This window comes from Procambarus clarkii, chromosome 5 (assembly GCF_040958095.1).
Source record: "Procambarus clarkii isolate CNS0578487 chromosome 5, FALCON_Pclarkii_2.0, whole genome shotgun sequence".
Taxonomy (NCBI): Eukaryota; Metazoa; Arthropoda; class Malacostraca; order Decapoda; family Cambaridae; genus Procambarus; species Procambarus clarkii.
Genome location: NC_091154.1, coordinates 24962934 through 24985916, shown reverse-complemented (window position 1 = coordinate 24985916; position 22983 = coordinate 24962934). Strand labels below are relative to the sequence as shown.

At 43.6% G+C, this 22983-nt stretch overlaps 1 protein-coding gene across 1 annotated transcript in view; it reads right to left on the bottom strand.

The window, feature by feature from the left end:
• The window catches only part of LOC138349705 (voltage-gated potassium channel subunit beta-2-like), a 120227-nt gene that overhangs the window by 73037 nt on the left and 24207 nt on the right, over window positions 1-22983 (bottom strand). The window contains exon 2 of the mRNA XM_069340045.1: window positions 10863-11038. Coding sequence (XP_069196146.1) covers window positions 10863-11010 — 148 coding nt within the window. The 5' untranslated portion in view covers window positions 11011-11038. The remainder of the gene's footprint in view (window positions 1-10862; window positions 11039-22983) is intronic.

Here is a 22983-nt window from a genome sequence, read left to right as displayed (position 1 = left end):
CAAAACTGATCAACTATAACACTAATCAACAAAACTGATCAACTATAACACTAATCAACAAAACTGATCAACTATAACACTGAGAAACATTACATTGATCAACATAACACTGATCAACCTAACACTGACAAACATTACATTGATCAACAAAACACTGATCAACCAAACACTGATCAACTAAAACACAGATCAACTATATGTCACTGATCAACATAACACTGATCAAAATAACACTAATCAATAAAACACAGATAAACTATAACACAGATCAACTATAACACTTATCAACCTAACACTGATGAACATAACACTGATCAATATAACACTGATCAAAATAACACTGATCAACATAGCTCTGATCAACACTGATCAAATAACACTGATCAACATAACTCAGATCCACGTAATTCTGATCAACATATCAATGATCAGCATAACACTGACAAATATTACATTGATTAACTCTAATCAACTAAATCATTGATCAAAATAACACTGATCAACAATAACGCTCATCAATATAGCACTGATCAAACTAACACTGATCAACCTAACATCAATAAATAAACACTGATTATATATCATTGATGAAAATAACACTGTTCAACCTAACACTGACAAACATAACACTGATCAAAATAACATTGATCGAAATGACACTGATCAAAATAGAACTGATCAACCTATCACTAATCAACATGACACTGACCAACATAACAGTGATCAAAATAACACTGATCAACCTAACACTGATCAACTATAACACTGATCAACAATTACACTAATCAACATAACATTGATAAACTATAACACTGATCTACCTAACACTGATCAAAATACCACCGACCAAAATAATACTGCTTGACCTAACACTGATCAACATACCTCTAATCAACTATAAAACTGATTAATAAAAAGACTGGTCTGCAGTGATCATCATAACATCGATTAAATATAACAATGATCAACATATCACTAATCAACATTCCTCTAATCTAAAGTAAGACTAATCATCTATATAATGATCAACATAACACTGATCAACAATAACACTGATGAACATAACAATGATGAACGTAACACTGGTCAACTATAACACTGATCAACTATATCACTGATAAACTATAAAACTGATCAACAAATAACACTGATCAACATGACACTGAACAAAATAACTCTGATCAACTTTAACACTGATCAACCTAACACTTTAATTATAGCACTGATCAACTATATCACTGATCAACACAACACAGATCCAAATAACACTGATCGACATAACATTAATCTTCAGTAACACTGATAAACGAAGCATTGATCATCATAACACTGATCAACTATAACACTGATCAATTATAACACTGATCAACATAACTCTGATCAACACTGATCAAATAACACTGATCAAATAACACCGATCAACATAACTCAGATCCACGTAATTCTGATCAGTATAACTCTGGTCTACAGTAACACTGATCAACTATAACACTGATCATCAAAACACTGATCAACCTAACACTGATCAAAATAACACTGATCATCTTAACACTGATCAAAATAACCTAGATCAATCTAACACTGATCAACTTAATACTGATCCCACATAACACAGATTAAAATAACACTGAAGAACATAAGACTGATCAGCATAATACTGATCAACATAACATTGATCAACTTAACACTAATCAACATAACACTGATCACCATAACACTGATCAAACTAACTTTGATCAACCTAACACTGTTCAAGTTCAAATAACACTGATCAACAAAACACTGATCATAATAACACTGCTCAACTTAACACTGATCAACAAAATACTGATCATCATAACACTGATCAACATAGCACTAATCAAAATAACGCTGCTCAACCTAGCACTTATCAACGTAACACAAATCAATTATAACACTGATCAGTTATAACACTGAACAACATAACACTGATCAACATAACACTGATCATATATAATACTGATCAACATAGCACTGATCAACATAACACTGATCATCATAACTCTGATCAACATAACACTTATCAAAATAACACTGTTCAACCTAACACTGATCAACGTAGCACTGATCAACTATAAAACTGATCAATTATAACTCGTATCAACATAACACTGATCAACAATATCACTGATCAACAATAACATTGATCACAAAACACTGAACATAACAGTGATCAACTATAACACTGGTCAACCTAACACTGACCACTATAACACCGATCAACTTTGTAATTGATCAATACAATACTGATCAACATAATGCTGATCAACATAACACAGATCAGCTATAACACTGATCAACATTACACTGATCAACAATAACATTGATCACAAAACACTGAACATAACAGTGATCAACTATAACACTGATCAATATAACGCTGACCAACCTAACACGGATCAACCTGAAACTGATCAACATAACACTGATCAACATAACACTGATCAACATAACACTGATCAACATAACACAGATCGAAATAACACTCACCAACCTAACACTGATCAACAAAACACTGATTAATATAACACTAATCAACACAACACAGATCAAAATAACAATAATCAACCTAGCACAGATAAACATAAGAATGAACAACATAACACTGATCAACTAAATCTCTGCTCAATACAACACTCATCAACATAACACATATCAACATAACACTGGTCAACATAACCGGTTTCACCTATAACACTGATCAACAAAAACACTGATCAACATAACACTGACCGACTTAACGCTGATCAACATGACACTGATCAAAATAATACTAATCAACCTAGCACAGATAAACATAACACTAAACAACATAACACTGATCAACCTGACGCTGATCAACATAACACTGAACATAACAGTGATCAACTTTAACACTGGTCAACTATAACACATAACTGTACAGTACATAACTATATCAACACAATTCTGATCAACATACTGCTGATCAACATAACATAGATCAACTATAACATTGATGAACATTGCACTGATCAACATAACACTGAACAACAGTAACATTGATCAACGATGCATTTACCATCAAAACATTGATCACCTATAAAACTGATCATATATAACACTAATTAAAATAACTCTGAACACTGATCAACATAACACTGACCAACCTAACACTGATCAATCTAGCACTGATCAACATAACACTTATCAACATTGATCAACATAACACTGTTCAACGTAACACTGATCAAATATAACACTGATCACCTATATCATTGATGAACATAACACCGATCAACAATAGCACAAATAAACTTAACACTGATGAACTTAACATTGATCAACGATAACAGTGATAAACTATATCACTGATCAACATAATACAGATCGAAATAACAATAATCAACATATCACTGATCAACATAACACTGAACAACAGTAACACTGAACATCGAAATATTGATCATCAAAACACTGATAAGATATAACACTGATGAATTACAACACTGATCAACATAACTCTGATCAACACTACTGAACATAATACTGATCAACAAAACACTCATCAAAATAACACTGATCAAAATAACACTGACCTACCTTAACACTGATCAACCTAACACTGATATATTATAACACTGGTCAACTATATCACTGATCAACATAACACAGAACTAAATAACAGTGATCGACAAAACACTGATCATCAGTAACACTGATAAACAAAGCATTGATCAACATAACACGGATTAATATAACATTGATCAGCATAACCCTGATCAACAGTAACACTGATCAACGTAGCATTGATCATCACAACGCTGATCAACAAAACACTGATCAACATAACATTGATCAACTATAACACTAATCGATTATAACTTTGAACGACTATAACACTGATCAACATAAGACTGAACAACACTGAACATATAATACTTATCAACCTAACTTAGATCAACATAACTCTGGTTTACAGTAACACTGATCAACATAACACTGATCAAACATACTTTCATCAACTTAACACTGTACAAAATAACACTGTTCAACTTAAAACTGATCAAAATAAAACTAATCATCATAACACTGATCAACATAATACTGATCAAAATTACACTGCTCAACCTAACACTGATCAACATAAAACTGATCACCTATAACACTGATCAATTATAACACTGATCAACATAACACTGATCAAATATAACACTGATCATATATAACACAGATCAACATAGCACTAATCAACATAACACTGATCATTAAAACACTGATCACATAACAATGATCAAAATAACACTGATCAACCTAATACTGATCAACATAACACTGATCAACTATAACACTGATCAAATATAACACGGATCAACATAACACTGGTCAACATAACACAGATCTAAAGTAACACTAACCAACTGTAACGTTGATCAACATAACACTGATCACCATAACAGTGATCAACTGTAACATTGATCAACATCTAGACTGTACCCAACACTCACTGGTCCAAGACTGTACCCAACAATCACGGGTACTAGACTGTACCCAACAATCACTGGTCCAAGACTGTAACCAACAATCACGGGTACTAGACTGTACCCAACAATCACTGGTCCAAGACTCTACCCAACAATCACGGGTACTAGACTGTACCCAACAATCACGGGTCCAAGACTGTACCCAAGAATCACTGGTCCTAGACTGTACCCAACAATCACTGGTCCAAGACTGTACCCAACAATCATTGGTCCTAGACTGTACCCAACAATCACGGGTACTAGACTGTACCCAACAATCACGGGTCCAAGACTGTACCCATCAATCACTGGTCCAAGACTGGACCCAACAATCACTGGTCCTAGACTGTACCCAAAAATCACAGGTCCTAGACTGTACCCAACAATCACAGGTCCTAGACTGTACCCAACAATCACAGGTCCTAGACTGTACCCAACAATCACTGGTCCTAGACTGTACCCAACATTCACTGGACCTAGACTGTACCCAACAATCACAAGTCCTAGACTGTACCCAACAATCACTGGACCTAGACTGTACCCAACAATCACTGGACCTAGACTGTACCCAACAATCACAGGTCCTAGACTGTACCCAACAATCACTGGTCCTAGACTGTACCCAACAATCACAAGTCCTAGACTGTACCCAACAATCACTGGACCTAGACTGTACCCAACAATCACTGGACCTAGACTCTACCAAACAATCACTGGACCTAGACTGTACCCAACAATCACTGGACCTAGACTGTACCCAACAATCACTGGACCTAGACTGTACCCAACAATCACTGGACCTAGACTGTACCCAACAATCACTGGACCTAGACTGTACCCAACAATCACTGGACCTAGACTGTACCAAACAATCACTGGTCCTAGACTGTACCCAACAAGCACTGGACCTAGACTGTACCCAACAATCACTGGTCCTAGACTGTACCTAACAATCACTGGTCCTAGACTGTACCCAACAATCACTGGGCCTACACTGTACCCAGCAATCACTGGTCCTAGACTGTACCCAACAATCACTGGTCCTAGACTGTACCCAACAATCACTGGTCCTAGACTGTACCCAACAATCACAAGTCCTAGACTGTACCCAACAATCACTGGACCTAGACTGTACCCAACAATCATTGGACCTAGACTGTACCCAACAATCACTGGACCTAGACTGTACCCAACAATCACTGGACCTAGACTGTACCCAACAATCACTGGACCTAGACTGTACCCAACAATCACTGGACCTAGACTGTACCCAACAATCACTGGACCTAGACTGTACCCAACAATCACTGGACCTAGACTGTACCCAACAATCACTGGACCTAGACTGTACCCAACAATCACTGGTCCTAGACTGTACCCAACAAGCACTGGACCTAGACTGTACCCAACAATCACTGGACCTAGACTGTACCCAACAATCACTGGTCCTAGACTGTACCTAACAATCACTGGACCTAGACTGTACCCAACAATCACTGGTCCTAGACTGTACCCAACAATCACTGGTCCTAGACTGTACCCAACAATCACAAGTCCTAGACTGTACCCAACAATCACTGGTCCTAGACTGTACCCAACAATCACTGGACCTAGACTGTACCCAACAATCACTGGTCCTAGACTGTACCCAACAAGCACTGGACCTAGACTGTACCCAACAAGCACTGGACCTAGACTGTACCCAACAATCACTGGTCCTAGACTGTACCCAACAATCACTGGTCCTAGACTGTACCCAACAATCACTGGTCCTAGACTGAACCCAACAATCACTGGTCCTAGACTGTACCCAACAATCACAAGTCCTAGACTGTACCCAACAATCACTGGTCCTAGACTGAACCCAACAATCACTAGTCCTAGACTGAACCCAACAATCACTGGTCCTAGACTGTACCCAACAATCACTGGTCCTAGACTGAACCCAACAATCACTGGTCCTAGACTGAACCCAACAATCACTGGTCCTAGACTGTACCCAACAATCAATGGTCCTAGACTGTACCCAACAATCACTGGTCCTAGACTGTACCCAACAATCACTGGTCCTAGACTGTACCCAACAATCACTGGTCCTAGACTGTACCCAACAATCACTGGTCCTAGACTGTACCCAACAATCACTGGTCCTAGACTGTACCCAACAATCACTGGTCCTAGACTGTACCCAACAATCACTGGTCCTAGACTGTACCCAACAATCACTGGTCCTAGACTGTACCCAACAATCACTGGTCCTAGACTGTACCCAACAATCACTGGTCCTAGACTGTACCCAACAATCACTGGTCCTAGACTGTACCCAACAATCACTGGTCCTAGACTGTACCCAACAATCACTGGTCCTAGACTGTACCCAACAATCACTGGTCCTAGACTGAACCCAACAATCACTGGTCCTAGACTGTACCCAACAATCACTGGTCCTAGACTGTACCCAACAATCCTCGTTAAGTTTCACTGTTCTGTCATGTTTTTGTTTGTTGTTTAACTTTGGCTATAACCTCACCAGGTCGTTATTACCGAGCGCACGTAGACAGACAGACAGACAGACAGACAGACAGACAGACAGACAGACAGACAGACAGACAGACAGACGGACGGACGGACGGACGGACGGACGGACGGACGGACGGACGGACGGACAGACAGACAGACAGACAGACAGACAGACAGACAGACAGACAGACAGACAGACAGACAGACAGACAGACAGACAGACAGACAGACAGACCAAAGCTGACGAAAACAATAACAAATGCAGTGTTCCCACAGGACTATTATGTTATGAGGAAAGAGAGAGAAGGAAGAGGTGGGGGTGGTGTAGCTCTGCTGGTAAGAAAAGACTGGGATTTTGAGGAGTTGGTTGTTCAGGAATGTGAAGGTTTCAGTGACTACATAATAGGAACAATAACAACTGGAGGGCAAAAAATTATAGTCGTAGTCATATATAATCCACCACCAAATGACAGAAGACCCAGACAGGAATATGATAGAAACAATATGGCCACCATTAACATAATGGAGAGAGCAGCTTCTGTTGCTAGCAGGAATGGATCTGGACTACTAATCATGGGAGACTTCAACCATGGGAAGATAGATTGGAAGAACAGAGACCCGCATGGAGGACCAGAAACATGGAGAGCTAAGCTGCTGGACGTGGCAACAAGAAACTTTCTAAGCCAGCACATCAAGGATCCAACAAGAATGAGAGGAGAGGATGAACCAGCAATGCTTGAACTGATATTTACCCTAAATGAGTGGGATATAAGGGAAGTCAAGATGGAAGCACCCTTGGGAATGAGTGATCACAGTGTATTGAACTTTGAGTACCTGGTAGAGCTAGGAATTATCCATCCCGAAAAAGAACTAGGAAACAAAAGGCTGGCATGCCGAAAGGGAAATTTATGAGATGAGAAGCTTCCTAAGGGTAATACCTTGGGACACAGACCTCAGAGCTAAGTCTGTACAAGATATGATGGACTATGTCACCCAAAAGTGTCAGGAGGCAGTAAGCAGATACATCCCGGCCCAAAAGGAAAAATCCGAGAAGCAAAAGAAGAATCCATGGTATAATAGGGCATGTATGGAAGCAAAGAAACTGAACAAAAGGGCGTGGAGGAACTTCCGGAATAACAGAACACCAGAAAGCAGAGAGACATGCCAGAGAACCATGAATGAGTACGTCAGGGTGAGAAGAGAAGCAGAGAAAAGTTATGAAAATGATATAGCAAACAAAGCCAAGACCGAACCAAAGCTACTCCACAGTCACATCAGAAGGAAAACAGTGAAAGAACAGGTAGTGAAACTTAGAACAGGCGAGGACAGGTATACAGAGAATGACAAAGAGGTGTGTGATGAACTCAACAAGAGGTTCCAAGAGGTCTTCACAACAGAACAAGGTGAGGTCACTGTGCTAGGAGAAAGGGAAGTAAACCAGGCGGCTTTGGAATAGTTCGAAATTACGAGAGAGGAGGTCAAGAGACACCTGCTGGATCTGGATGTTAGAAAGGCTGTTGGTCCAGAGAGGATCTCACCATGGGTACTGAAAGAGTGTGCAGAGGCACTTTGCTTGCCACTCTCCATAGTGTATAGTAAGTCACTGGAGACGGGAGACCTACCAGATATATGGAAGACGGCGAATGTGGTCCCAATATACAAAAAGGGCGACAGGCAAGAGGCACTGAACTACAGGCCAGTGTCCTTGACTTGTATACCATGCAAGGTGATGGAGAAGATCGTGAGAAAAAACCTGGTAGCACATCTGGAGAGAAGGGACTGCATGACAAATCGCCAACATGGGTTCAGGGAGGGTAAATCTTGCCTGACTGGCTTAATAGAATTCTACGACCAGGTGACACAGATTAAGCAAGAAAGAGAGGGCTGTGCGGACTGCATTTTCTTGGATTGTCGGAAAGCCTTTGACACAGTACCGCATAAGAGGCTGGTACATAAGCTGGAGAGACAGGCAGGTGTAGCTGGCAAGGTACTCCAGTGGATAAGGGAGTACCTAAGCAATAGGAAGCAGAGAATTACGGTGAGGGGTGAGACCTCCGATTGGCGTGAAGTCATCAGTGGAGTCCCACAGGGCTCTGTACTCGGTCCTATCTTGTTTCTGATATATGTAAATGATCTCCCGGAGGGTACAGATTCATTTCTCTCAATGTTTGCGGACGATGCCTAAATTATGAGAAGGATTAAGAGAGAAGAGGACTGTTTGAGGCTTCAAGAAGACCTAGACAAACTGAAGGAATGGTCGAACAAATGGTTGTTAGAGTTTAACCCGACGAAATGTAATGTAATGAAGATAGGTGCAGGGAGCAGGAGGCCAAATACAAGGTATCATCTGGGAGAGGAAATTCTTCAGGAGTCAGAGAAAGAAAAAGACTTGGGAGTTGATATCACGCCAGACCTGTCTCCTGCAGCACATATCAAGAGGATAACATCAGTGGCATATGCCAGGCTGGCCAACATACGAACGGCATTCAGAAACCTGTGTAAAGAATCATTCAGAACTTTGTGTACCACATATGTCAGGCCAATCCTGGAGTATGCAGCCCCAGCATGGAGCCCATATCTAGTCAAGGATAAGACTAAACTGGAAAAGGGTCAAAGGTTTGCCACCAGACTAGTACCCGAGCTGAGAGGTATGAGCTACGAGGAGAGACTACGGGAATTAAACCTCACTTCGCTGGAAGACAGAAGAGTTAGGGGGAACATGATCACCACATTCAAGATTCTCAAGGGAATTGATAGGGTAGATAAAGACAGGCTATTTAACACAAGGGGCACACGCATTAGTGGACACAGGTGGAAACTGAGCGCCCAAATGAGTCACAGAGATATTAGAAAGAACTTTTTTAGTGTCAGAGTGGTTGACAAATGGAATGCATTAGGAGGTGATGTGGTGGAGGCTGACTCCATACACAGTTTCAAGTGTAGATATGATAGAGCCCGATAGGCTCAGGAATCTGTACACCTGTTGATTGACGGTTGAGAGGCGGGACCAAAGAGCCAGAGCTCAACCCCCGCAAACACAACTAGGTGAGTACAACTAGGTGAGTACAGACGGGCGGAGAGACAGACAGTGAAACAGAGAGACAGACAGACAGACAGACAGACAGACAGACAGACAGACAGACAGACAGACAGACAGACAGACAGACAGACAGACAGACAGACAGACAGACAGACAGAGACACAGAGAGACAGACGTGTGTTGGTGGTGTGTGTTGGCAACACTGTATCATGTGTATGGTGTGTGTTGGCAACACTGTATCATGTGTATGGTTTGCATGTTTGGTCTGTATGTTTGTGTCTGCATGTTTGGGCTGCATGTTTGTGTCTGCATGTTTGTGTCTGCATGTTTGGGCTGCATGTTTGGAGGCATTAAGCCTCCCCCATGGTAGGTGTGAAGGTCTGCCTGAGACCACAAATTTTCACATAACGAATTGCAAAACAACTCACAAACTCAGTAATAAATTTGATTGCAAGAAAATGCATTAAGTAGGCGAAAGTATTGCTGGCAATTGCACAGCCGAGAGATATTAACACGAGAAATATTTCACGGGGGAGAAAATGAGAGGAAACTATTTTTAGAGGAAATATTTTATCGGGAAATAATTAGAACAAGAGTTTGTGTTTATTTAAAAAAAATATGGGAAATATATGGGATTGCAGATTTGGAGAGAGTACTGACCCAGGCCCAGCTGGGAGAGAGTACTGACCCAGGCCCAGCTGGGAGACAGTACTCACCCAGGCCCAGCTGGGAGAGAGTACTGACACAGGCCCAGCTGGGAGACAGTACTCACCCAGGCCCAGGTGGGAGACAGTACTCACCCAGGCCCAGCTGGGAGACGCGGAGGCCAGACTTCCCCAGGGGCTTGTAGCGGAGACTGGTGGCGAGGGACGACTGCCTGGAGACAATGGCCTGAGAGTCGCTGCGAGTGGAAACATGGTCGCCACCACAGCCTGCTAGATCCTCCATGCACTCCAACGATGCTATGGGCGCCCGCCTGCGTGAGGAGACAATGAGGTGGTTGTGAGTGACGCTCGTTATTGACCGGGGACATGGCGATCTGTAAACAGGCAAGTGTGGGAAATTCTCACATCAAATATAAAACTCTTATATAACAGCTATAAAATGTTATTAATGAGCATAAGTTAAAGTTGCTAATAAATACTTTAGTTAGCCTTTAAATAAACAAATTAAACAAATCAATCAAATCAAATGTTAATTTAGGTAAAAATACATACATTCAAGATGAGTTACAAACATAATGTTGGATTTATAGATAGACCAAGTACATTCTATGCCTAAAGCCGCTAATGCTCACAGCGCTTCGGGCAAGATGTGCGAAAAAAATAATTTAGACGAAAACTTAATACTTATTGAAATCAAAGCAAAAATTGAGTTGAAAAAGGAGGAAATTGGCTGAGATCAGCAGTTATTCAAGTTGGTCAACAACAGTATTGTTTTAAAATAGCAAAACATAGGTTGACATTTTGGGGGTAAGGCAGGTTACATGTTTATTGGGTAATATTTAGTTTTTCTCTTAAACTGGTTGAGACAGGTACAGCCTTTGACATGATTGGAAAGGTCATTCATCATTCTGGTCCCTTGATTTGTAGAGCATTTCTAATGTGGTTAAGTCCTACTCCTGGAATATCAAATAAGTATTTGTTTCTAGTGTGGTGCCCATGGGTTCTATTACACTCTTCTAGGCAGCATATAAGGTCAGGATTGACATTACAGTTCAGAGTTTTTAAAATATAGAGTACACATGAGAGTATGTGCAGTGACTTAACATCTAACATATTAAAAGATTTAAGTAACGATACCAAGTGCTGTCTGCGGACGGAGTTTAATATTCTTCTAATAACAGCTTTGTCTTGAGTAAGCAGAGGATGTAAATGATTTTGTGTAGTAGAACCTCAAGCACAAATATCAAAATTGAGGTAAGGATAGATGAGGGAGTAATAGAGAGTCACCAGGGCTGGGCGAGGTACATAATATCTGATCTTAGAAAGAATGCCAACAGTTTTAGAAACTTTTTTGTATATATTTAGAACTAGCAGTACCCGGCCACGCGTTGCTGAGGCTTAGCAACCTTCCCTGTCCCCTCGTCCTCCCCACCATTCCCCCCTCACCCGTCTCCTCGGCCTCCCAACCACACCACTGTCCCCTCGTCCTCCCCACCATTCCCCACTCCACCACCCCCTCTTCCTTCCCACCATGCCCCACTCCCCTGTCCTTTTGTCCTCCCCACCATTCTCAATTCCCCCCATCCCCTCATCCCCACCATCCCAAACTCCCCTGTCCCCTCGTCCTTCCCGACCATTATCCCCTCCTTTGTCCCCTTGTCCTCTTCACCATCTCTCACTTCCGTCCCCTCGTCATCCTCATACTTCCCCATTCCCCACTCCCTCGTCCGATGCCTTCCCAAACTGTCTGATGTTCCCATCAGAAAATTGGGAACATCAAGTGATCTCATGTTCCCTTCACCCCCATATAAGAAAAACAGTTAAAAAATGAAATGAAAATATGAAAAAAATAAGAAAATAAACTATACTCACGAAATGAACGGTATGGTAAACAACACAGCTCAATTCCAATGCAATTCACACAAAATAATTAAATCAAAATGAAAATATATCAAAATCTATGAAAATTCAATTTATCAGTGCAATCAGAAACATCAAAATGGAATTGCAACATATTGAGTATAGAATGTGTGTTAATCTTACATGCAATAGATGGCGCTGTTTTTCAAGAAAAGCATAGTTTTACGTGTCACAGGTGTGGCATCTATACTTATACTTACGAAATGAGCGGTAAGGTAAACAACACAGCTCAATTCGAACACATTGTCACACAAAATAATTAAATAACAAATCAAATAAGTCGAAATCTATGAAATAAAATTTATCAATGCAATTGGAAACATCAAAATGGAATTCGTGACATATTTAGTATAGCGTGCATGTTGCTATTATGTGCAACAGATGGCGCTGTTTTAAAACAAAACAAATGTTTTTACCTGTCACAGGGGTGGCATCAATATAGTAGGTATATAAAAAGACGCGTCTATTCGAATGTAACGTTGTGTCAAAATTTCAAAGCAATCGGTGAAGAACTTTCGGAGATTACAGCGTGTGTTTCGCTTACGTCCAACAGATGGCGCCGTTTTTTTTTTTAAATATGTTTTTTCCTGTCACAGGTGAGGCATGTATATAGTAGGTATATAAAAAGACGCGTCTATTTGAATGCAAAGTTGTGTCAAAATTTCAAAGGAATCGGTAAAAAGTTTCGAAGATTTCCCTCACATGAAAAACACATGAAAAAACACAGTTTTTCAGAAAAAGCATGTTATTTCACCGTCATAGACGTGACATCTATATAGTATGTACATAAAAACCTGCGCGGATGCGAATGGAACGCTGTGTGAAAATTTCAAAGCAATCGGTGAAGAACTTTCGGAGATTAGTGGTTATGTACTAACGAACATTTCCATTTTTATTTATATAGTTGTGTCCCTAGAAATTCAGCTTGTTATCTATGAGAACACCAAGGAATTTACCATCTACTTTGTTGCTAATTTGGATATTGTTTATTCTTAGATCAATTTGATCTGAGGATTTATTACCAAACAAAATATAGAAGGTTTTGTCAATGTTAATTTTAATTAAGGGTGAGTTTGTTAGCAGTTAGCCAAAGATGGACTTTAGTTAGATCAATATTCACTATATCATTCAGAGTAAGAGGGTCAGGACTAGAGAAAATGAAGGTTGTGTCATCAGCAAATAAAATTGGGGTGAGGTGTTGAGAGGCATTTGGAAGGTCATTAATGTAGATAAGAAAGAGGAGAGGGCCAAATATGCTGCCATGTGGAACACCAATATTGATGGGTAGGGTCGGAGAAATGGAACTATTCACAGAAACAAAACGTTAAAAAATACTTTGATTAGCCCTGAAATACACAAGAAAACGGTTTCTGGTTAATTTAATATAAAATCCTCCAGCTTTCCAGTTATTCTATTACACGAAATTTTTGGTCATTTATTAGTGTAGGAATGTATCGTTAAGCTGAGAGGAAACACCACCCACAAGGGTAAGCCATCACAATTAAGTAATAAGTTTGTCACAAATGCGTGTTGCCTGTAGTTATATATATGTTACTATGTAACAACTCCGCAGGTAATTTGTGAACACGCATAGCACAACAATTGATCTGTTATATCCCAAGACCACCCAGACACCATTAATACCTGTCCGATACGGACAACATCTGTCCGAGCCATTAATACCTGTCCAGTACAGAGAACACCTGTCCGATGAAATCTGATGACCAGTCAGCACAACCGAATCAGCTGAGACAGTTTAAATCATCAATATCACATTTGTACCAATACTACTAACTATCTAATTGCAGTTTAGTAATTAATTAATATCAACGGTTTCATTACGGTGTGATAAACAGAACTATGAATCCGCCCAAAACGTGTGAAGGGAAGTTTACTGGTGATAATAAATTATAAAATGACCACTCACCAGTAATAAATAAATAATAAATTTAATTAAATAAATTCTCTTAATTAAATTAATAATCAAATCAATCACTATAAGATTTCCCCACAGCAAGACCGCAGCACAGAGTGTTTATGAGGCAGCACAGGGTGTTTATGAGGCAGGACAGAGTGTTTATGAGGCAGCACAGGGTGTTTATGAGGCAGCACAGGGTGTATATGAGGCAGCACAGGGTGTTTATGAGGCAGCACAGGGTGTTTATGAGGCAGCACAGAGTGTTTATGAGGCAGCACAGAGTGTTTATGAGGCAGCACAGGGTGTTTATGAGGCAGCACAGGGTGTTTATGAGGCAGCACAGGGTGTTTATGAGGCAGCACAGGGTGTTTATGAGGCAGCACAGAGTGCTTATGAGGCAGCACAGGGTGTATATGAGGCAGCACAGAGTGTTTATGAGGCAGCACAGGGTGTATATGAGGCAGCACAGGGTGTTTATGAGGCAGCACAGGGTGTTTATGAGGCAGCACAGGGTGTTTATGAGGCAGCACAGAGTGTTTATGAGGCAGCACAGAGTGTTTATGAGGCAGCACAGAGTGTTTATGAGGCAGCACAGAGTGTTTATGAGGAAGCACAGAGTGTTTATGAGGCAGCACAGGGTGTTTATGAGGCAGCACAGAGTGTTTATGAGGCAGCACAGAGTGTTTATGAGGCAGCACAGAGTGTTTATGAGGCAGCACAGGGTGTTTATGAGGCAGCACAGAGTGTTTATGAGGCAGCACAGAGTGTTTATGAGGCAGCACTGGGTGTTTATGAGGCAGCACAGGGTGTTTATGAGGCAGCACAGGGTGTTTATGAGGCAGCACAGGGTGTTTATGAGGCAGCACAGAGTGTTTATGAGGCAGCACAGAGTGTTTATGAGGCAGCACAGGGTGTTTATGAGGCAGCACAGGGTGTTTATGAGGCAGCACAGGGTGTTTATGAGGCAGCACAGAGTGTTTATGAGGCAGCACAGGGTGTTTATGAGGCAGCACAGGGTGTTTATGAGGTAGCACAAGGTGTTTATGAGGCAGCACAGAGTGTTTATGAGGCAGCACAGGGTGTTTATGAGGCAGCACAGGGTGTTTATGAGGCAGCACAGAGTGTTTATGAGGCAGCACAGAGTGTTTATGAGGCAGCACAGAGTGTTTATGAGGCAGCACAGAGTGTTTATGAGGCAGCACAGAGTGTTTATGAGGCAGCACAGAGTGTTTATGAGGCAGCACAGGGTGTTTATGAGGCAGCACAAGGTGTTTATGAGGCAGCACAGAGTGTTTATGAGGCAGCACAGGGTGTTTATGAGGCAGCACAGAGTGTTTATGAGGCAGCACAAGGTGTTTATGAGGCAGCACAAGGTGTTTAAGAGGCAGCACAAGGTGTTTATGAGGCAGCACAGGGTGTTTATGAGGCAGCACAGGGTGTTTATGAGGCAGCACAGGGTGTTTATGAGGCAGCACAAGGTGTTTATGAGGCAGCACAAGGTGTTTATGAGGCAGCACAGAGTGTTTATGAGGCAGCACAGAGTGTTTATGAGGCAGCACAGGGTGTTTATGAGGCAGCACAGGGTGTTTATGAGGCAGCACAGAGTGTTTATGAGGCAGCACAGAGTGTTTATGAGGCAGCACAGGGTGTTTATGAGGCAGCACAGGGTGTTTATGAGGCAGCACAGAGTGTTTATGAGGCAGCACAGAGTGTTTATGAGGCAGCACAGGGTGTTTATGAGGCAGCACAGGGTGTTTATGAGGCAGCACAGGGTGTTTATGAGGCAGCACAGGGTGTTTATGAGGCAGCACAGAGTGTTTATGAGGCAGCACAGAGTGTTTATGAGGCAGCACAGGGTGTTTATGAGGCAGCACAGGGTGTTTATGAGGCAGCACAGGGTGTTTATGAGGCAGCACAGGGTGTTTATGAGGCAGCACAGGGTGTTTATGAGGCAGCACAGGGTGTTTATGAGGCAGCACAGAGTGTTTATGAGGCAGCACAGGGTGTTTATGAGGCAGCACAGGGTGTTTATGAGGCAGCACAGGGTGTTTATGAGGCAGCACAGGGTGTTTATGAGGCAGCACAGGGTGTTTATGAGGCAGCACAGGGTGTTTATGAGGCAGCACAGAGTGTTTATGAGGCAGCACAGGGTGTTTATGAGGCAGCACAGGGTGTTTATGAGGCAGCACAGGGTGTTTATGAGGCAGCACAGGGTGTTTATGAGGCAGCACAGGGTGTTTATGAGGCAGCACAGAGTGTTTATGAGGCAGCACAGGGTGTTTATGAGGCAGCACAGGGTGTTTATGAGGCAGCACAGTGTGTTTATGAGGCAGCACAGAGTGTTTATGAGGCAGCACAGGGTGTTTATGAGGCAGCACAGAGTGTTTATGAGGCAGCACAGGGTGTTTATGAGGCAGCACAGGGTGTTTATGAGGCAGCACAGGGTGTTTATGAGGCAGCACAGAGTGTTTATGAGGCAGCACAGGGTGTTTATGAGGCAGCACAGAGTGTTTATGAGGCAGCACAGGGTGTTTATGAGGCAGCACAGGGTGTTTATGAGGCAGCACAGGGTGTTTATGAGGCAGCACAGGGTGTTTATGAGGCAGCACAGAGTGTTTATGAGGCAGCACAGAGTGTTTATGAGGCAGCACAGGGTGTTTATGAGGCAGGACAGAGTGTTTATGAGGCAGCACAGAGTGTTTATGAGGCAGCACAGGGTGTTTATGAGGCAGCACAGGGTGTTTATGAGGCAGCACAGGGTGTTTATGAGGCAGCACAGGGTGTTTATGAGGCAGCACAGGGTGTTTATGAGGCAGCACAGAGTGTTTATGAGGCAGCACAGGGTGTTTATGAGGCAGCACAGGGTGTTTATGAGGCAGCACAGAGTGTTTATGAGGCAGCACAGGGTGTTTATGAGGCAGCACAGGGTGTTTATGAGGCAAGATTATACATATCATGAGGTATTTATGAGGTAAGTCCTGGTCACTTTATTAAGTCCTGGACCCTTATCAAGTACTGGACCCTTATCAAGTCCTGGTCACCTTATCAAGTCCTGGACCCTTATCAAGTCCTGGTCACCTTATCAAGTCCTGGACTCTTATTAAGTCCTGGTCACCTTATCAAGTCCTGGACCCTTATCAGGTCCTGGACCCTTATCAAGTCCTGAACTCACATAAGTCCTGGGGCATTTGTTATATATAATTGGACTTCATAAGTCCAATTATATATAACAACCCAACTTATATATAAGTTGAGTTGAGTATAAAATAAGATTAATAGAGAGGATTGATGCGGTACACCTCATGTGGGTACACCCACACGAGGTGCATCCACGAGGTGTACCCACACGATGTGTACCCACACGAGGTATACCCACACGAGATGTACCCACACGAGGTGTACCCACAAGAAGTGTACCCACACGAGGTGTACCCACACGAGGTGTACCCGCAAGAGTACCCACACGAGGTGTACCCACACGAGGTGTACCCACACGAGGTGTACCCACAAGAGGTGTACCCACACGAGGTATACCCACACGAGGTGTACCCACAAGAGTACCCACACGAGGGTGTACCCACCTGCTTTCAGGCTGAATTTCGTCCAGAGACTCGTTTTTAGTTAAAATCGAATTAAGTCCATTTTCAGAGAATATGTTCATAGAAGTTTTGTTATGGAAAATAGACCCCTTAGCAGTAACGTTTTGTTTAGTGTCCATTTAAAGCTGTCTCCCGTTTAATGCCAAATATATCCAGAGTCTAGGTTAAGATTTAAGTTTTTTTAAAGTCCAGTTTTATTTAAAAAAAATCTGAATCCATTTTCAGAATAAAACGTCCATTAAGAGTTTCTTAAGTAATTCCCAATATCCGATGTTAATTCCTGGACCCAGGTCTATTTATTTTCAGAGTTTTACTTACACCTGCGGTTTTAAAAAGAGTTCTTATGAAGAAAAATAAACTCTACGGACTTAATAGAAGATATTTTTAAAAAGTTCATCTGATGATACTTCTTGAACCCAACTCTCAACAATTATAAGTGTAGTTTCACTACTAGTAGCCCAATTTAGAACAGTCATACCCTTATCAAATCCTTATTCAAGACACAGTAAGAAAACACAAAAAAAGTAACCGGGTTCTAGCTCCCATCCTCCGCCTTAGTTTACTCAAGTAAATTCACTACTATCAGCCCAATTTCCCAGAAATTTAAAATCGCTATATTTCTGACGTAGTAAAACAGATCAAAGCAATTAGCGAGCTCCAGTTCTTGTCCTCCGCCTTGCTTTACTCCTATAACTCCGTTATTAACTGATCAAGTTACCTGAAATTTAATACCGCTGTATTTCAGCTACGAGGAAATGCGTCAGGAGCTAAACTTCACATCCCTGGAAGGCAGGGAAGTAAGGGGGAGACATGATAACCACCTACAAAATTCTCAGTTGACTTGACAGGGTGGACAAAGACAAACTGTTTAGCACGGATGGAACACTGACAAGGGTACACTGGTGGAAACTTAGAACCCAAATGAGCCACAGAGACATTGGAAAGAATTTTTTTCAGTGTTAGACTAGATAACAGGTGGAATGCATTAGGCAGTGATGTGGTGAAGGCTGACTCCATACACAGTTTGAAATGTAGATTTGATAGAACCCAATAGGCTCAGGAACCTTTACACCAGTTGACTGATGGTTGAGAAACGGGACCAAAGAGCCAGAGCTCAACCCCCGCAATCACCACTAGGTGAGTATTTAGAGTCAGCATTACTTAGATTTAGCATCACTTAGAGTCAGCATTACTTAGATTCATCATCACTTAGAGTCAATAATAAACTTCATCACATCCTTCTTCGGACTCCTGGTTCAACCTTGACGCCTAGCGGACGTCACCTCACCTCACCTAGCGGACACCTCTGCCTGGGAGCCGCCTGTTCACGTCTTGTTTTCGCGTTTTGGCTTTGCTACTGCCTTTTGGCATCCCTCTTGAGCGGTCCGATTGTCTGACGCCTGGCGCACATATCGCCTTGGGTCACGGGATTGTTGATAGAGTTTTTTCTTTTTGGCGTGTTCTGGCTGGTTCTCCCGACGGTGTGACGATGTTCGGGGCCCGGCTTGGCCGAGAGGTGCCGGGGGTTGGTGGGTCTTGGTGGGCTTCTGGTGTGCCCTCAGCCGTGGTGGGCGGCCGGTTTCTGCTCTGCAGGAGGACACTGGATGACTTTTGCGTTTTGGTTGGGGGCCGAGTTTTGGTTTTGCTCCCTGGTGTTCTCTGTGTGGGGCGGGGCCGGTGCTTGTCACCCTGAGGGACTCCTGGGGCTCCCCAATCATCTGCCTGTCTGCGTTTCTTTGCCACATGGCGTATTAATTTTCAGTGATTGATGTCACTTGTTTCGCGATTTGGCTTGGCGTTTCACCTTTCCTGGCTTCGCGATCAACCCTTAACGGGTACGTTGGGGCGTACCCTCGATCGTCGTTGCCCCTAAATAAACAACAACAACAACAAACTGCCAGGCGTCATGCTCACCTTTGTACTATGGGTCCAGTAAAAGGAAATGGGAAACTTGGAAACATGTCAGATATAAAAGCAGAGAAATTGATGTAACGATGACCAGATTAAGGCTGGCGGGACACAGCTCTAAGTACAGAACAGACATTAACGAACTCTGCATCCACTGTCAGGTGCCTGAAACCATCGAACACTGTCTCCTTCACTGTCTCCGACATCATAGTGCCAGAGTAAATTTCAAACAAGTATTTAACTAAAAATACCCTTTACCATCGATCATATATTAGGAGGAGGAGGTGACCTCTTGTTACAGGAAAAATACCAAATAGTCAAAGCACTGGCTAAATATCTCCAGTCGACCAACAAATTGGGTCACATCTGACCCGCGCCACATTTATACCTGGCGCCACCAACAGCTAAACACAGAAAACAACTGCCTCGTCGCAGCACCATGGATCAGCTGACGCCATAAACACAACACACCGCCCTACGGTGCGGCAAGTCTCCCTCTAACACACACCTCTGTTCTAGTCGCCGCTCCTCTGTCTACAGCACAACGCAACAAACACCTTTGAAACTCATCATCCTCAACATAAACACGTCTCCCAACACGTGTACTGGTAGTCATCGGAAGGACAAATCCTTCATGCAAACTGCACCTACTATCAAGAAGAAGAAAAAGAGGTGCACAATGCAGGCCAGAGGTGCACAGTTTCGGCCAAACGTGCATAGTGCAGGCCAGAGGTGCACAGTGCAGGCCAGAGGTGCACAGTGTAGACCAGAGGTGCACAGTGTAGGCCAGAGGTGCACAGTGCAGGCCAAAGGTGTACAGTGTAGGCCAGTGGTGCACAGTGCAGGCCAGAGGTGCACAGTGCAGGCCAGAGATGCACAGTGCAGGCCAGAGGTGCACAGTGTAGGCCAGATGTGCACAGTGCAGGCCAGAGGTGCACAGTGTAGGCCAGAGGTGCACAGTGTAGGCCAGAGATGCACAGTGTGGGCCAGAGGTGCTCAGTGCAGGCCAGAGATGCACAATGTATGCCAGAGGTGTACAGTGTAGGCCAGAGGTGCACAGTGCAGGCCAGAGGTGTACAGTGTAGGCCAGAGGTGCACAGTGCAGGCCAGAGGTGCACAGTGTAGGCCAGATGTGCACAGTGCAGACCAGAGGTGCACAGTGTAGGCCAGAGGTGCACAGTGCAGGCCAGAGGTGCACAGTGTAGACCAGAGTTGCACAGTGCAGGCCGGAGGTGCACAGTGCAAATCAGAGGTGCACAGTGTAGGCTGGAGGTGCTCAGTGCAGGCCAGAGGTGCACAGTGCAGGCCAAAGGTGTACAGTGTAGGCCAGAGGTGCACAGTGCAGGCCAGAGGTGTACAGTGTAGGCCAGATGTGCACAGTGCAGGCCAGAGGTGCACAGTGTAGGCCAGATGTGCACAGTGCAGACCAGAGGTGCACAGTGTAGGCCAGAGGTGCACAGTGCAGGCCAGAGGTGCACAGTGTAGACCAGAGTTGCACAGTGCAGGCCGGAGGTGCACAGTGCAGGTCAGAGGTGCACAGTGTAGGCTAGAGGTGCTCAGTGCAGGCCAGAGGTGCACAGTGCAGGCCAAAGGTGTACAGTGTAGGCCAGTGGTGCACAGTGCAGGCCAGAGGTGCACAGTGTAGGCCAGAGGTGCACAGTGCAGGCCAGAGATGCACAGTGTAGGCCAGAGGTGCTCAGTGCAGGCCAGAGATGCACAATGTATGCCAGAGGTGTACAGTGTAGGCCAGAGGTGCATAGTGCAGGCCAGAGGTGTACAATGTAGGCCAGAGGTGCACAGTGCAGGCCAGAGGTGCACAGTGTAGGCCAGATGTGCACAGTGCAGACCAGAGGTGCACAGTGTAGGCCAGAGGTGCACAGTGCAGGCCAGAGGTGCACAGTGTAGACCAGATGTGCACAGTGCAGGCCAGAGGTGCACAGTGTAGGCCAGAGGTGCACAGTGCAGGCCAGAGATGCACAGTGTAGGCCAGAGGTGCTCAGTGCAGGCCAGAGATGCACAGTGTAGGCCAGAGGTGCTCAGTGCAGGCCAGAGATGCACAGTGCAGGCCAGAGGTGCACAGTGCAGGCCAGAGGTGCACAGTGCAGGCCAGAGGTGCACAGTGTAGGCCAGAGGTGCACAGTGCAGGCCAGAGGTGCACAGTGTAGGCCAGAGGTGCACAGTGCAGTCCAGAGGTGCACAATGTAGGCCAGAGGTGCACAGTGCAGGTCAGAGGTGCACAGTGTAGGCCAGAGATGCACAGTGCAGGCCAGAGGTGCACAGTGCAGGCCAGAGGTGCACAGTGCAGGCCAGAGGTGCACAGTGTAGGCCAGAGATGCACAGTGTAGGCCAGAGGTGCACAGTGTATGCCAGAGGTGCACAGTGTAGGCCAGAGATGCACAGTGCAGGCCAGAGGTGCACAGTGCAGGCCAGAGGTGCACAGTGCAGGCCAGAGATGCACAGTGCAGGCCAGAGGTGCACAGTGTAGGCCAGAGATGCACAGTGTAGGCCAGAGGTGCACAGTGTAGGCCAGAGGTGCACAGTGTAGGCCAGAGATGCACAGTGCAGGCCAGAGGTGCACTCAACTGCTATGACAGGCTTCAAGAAATTTGAAACTATAGGTCAATATCGTTATAAGCTGGTAGATTGTACCAGATCGTTGATTGTACGTTTGGTAGACTGTACGTCTGGTATATTGCATATCTATTACTGCATGACTGGTAGATTGTACATCTAATAGATTATTCATCTGGTAGATTGTACATCTGGTAGATTGTTCATCTGGTAGATTGTTCATCTAGTAGATTGTACATCTGGTAGATTGTACATCTGGTAGATTGTTCATCTGGTAGATTGTACATCTGGTAGATTGTACATCTGGTAGATTGTTCATCTGGTAGATTGTACATCTGGT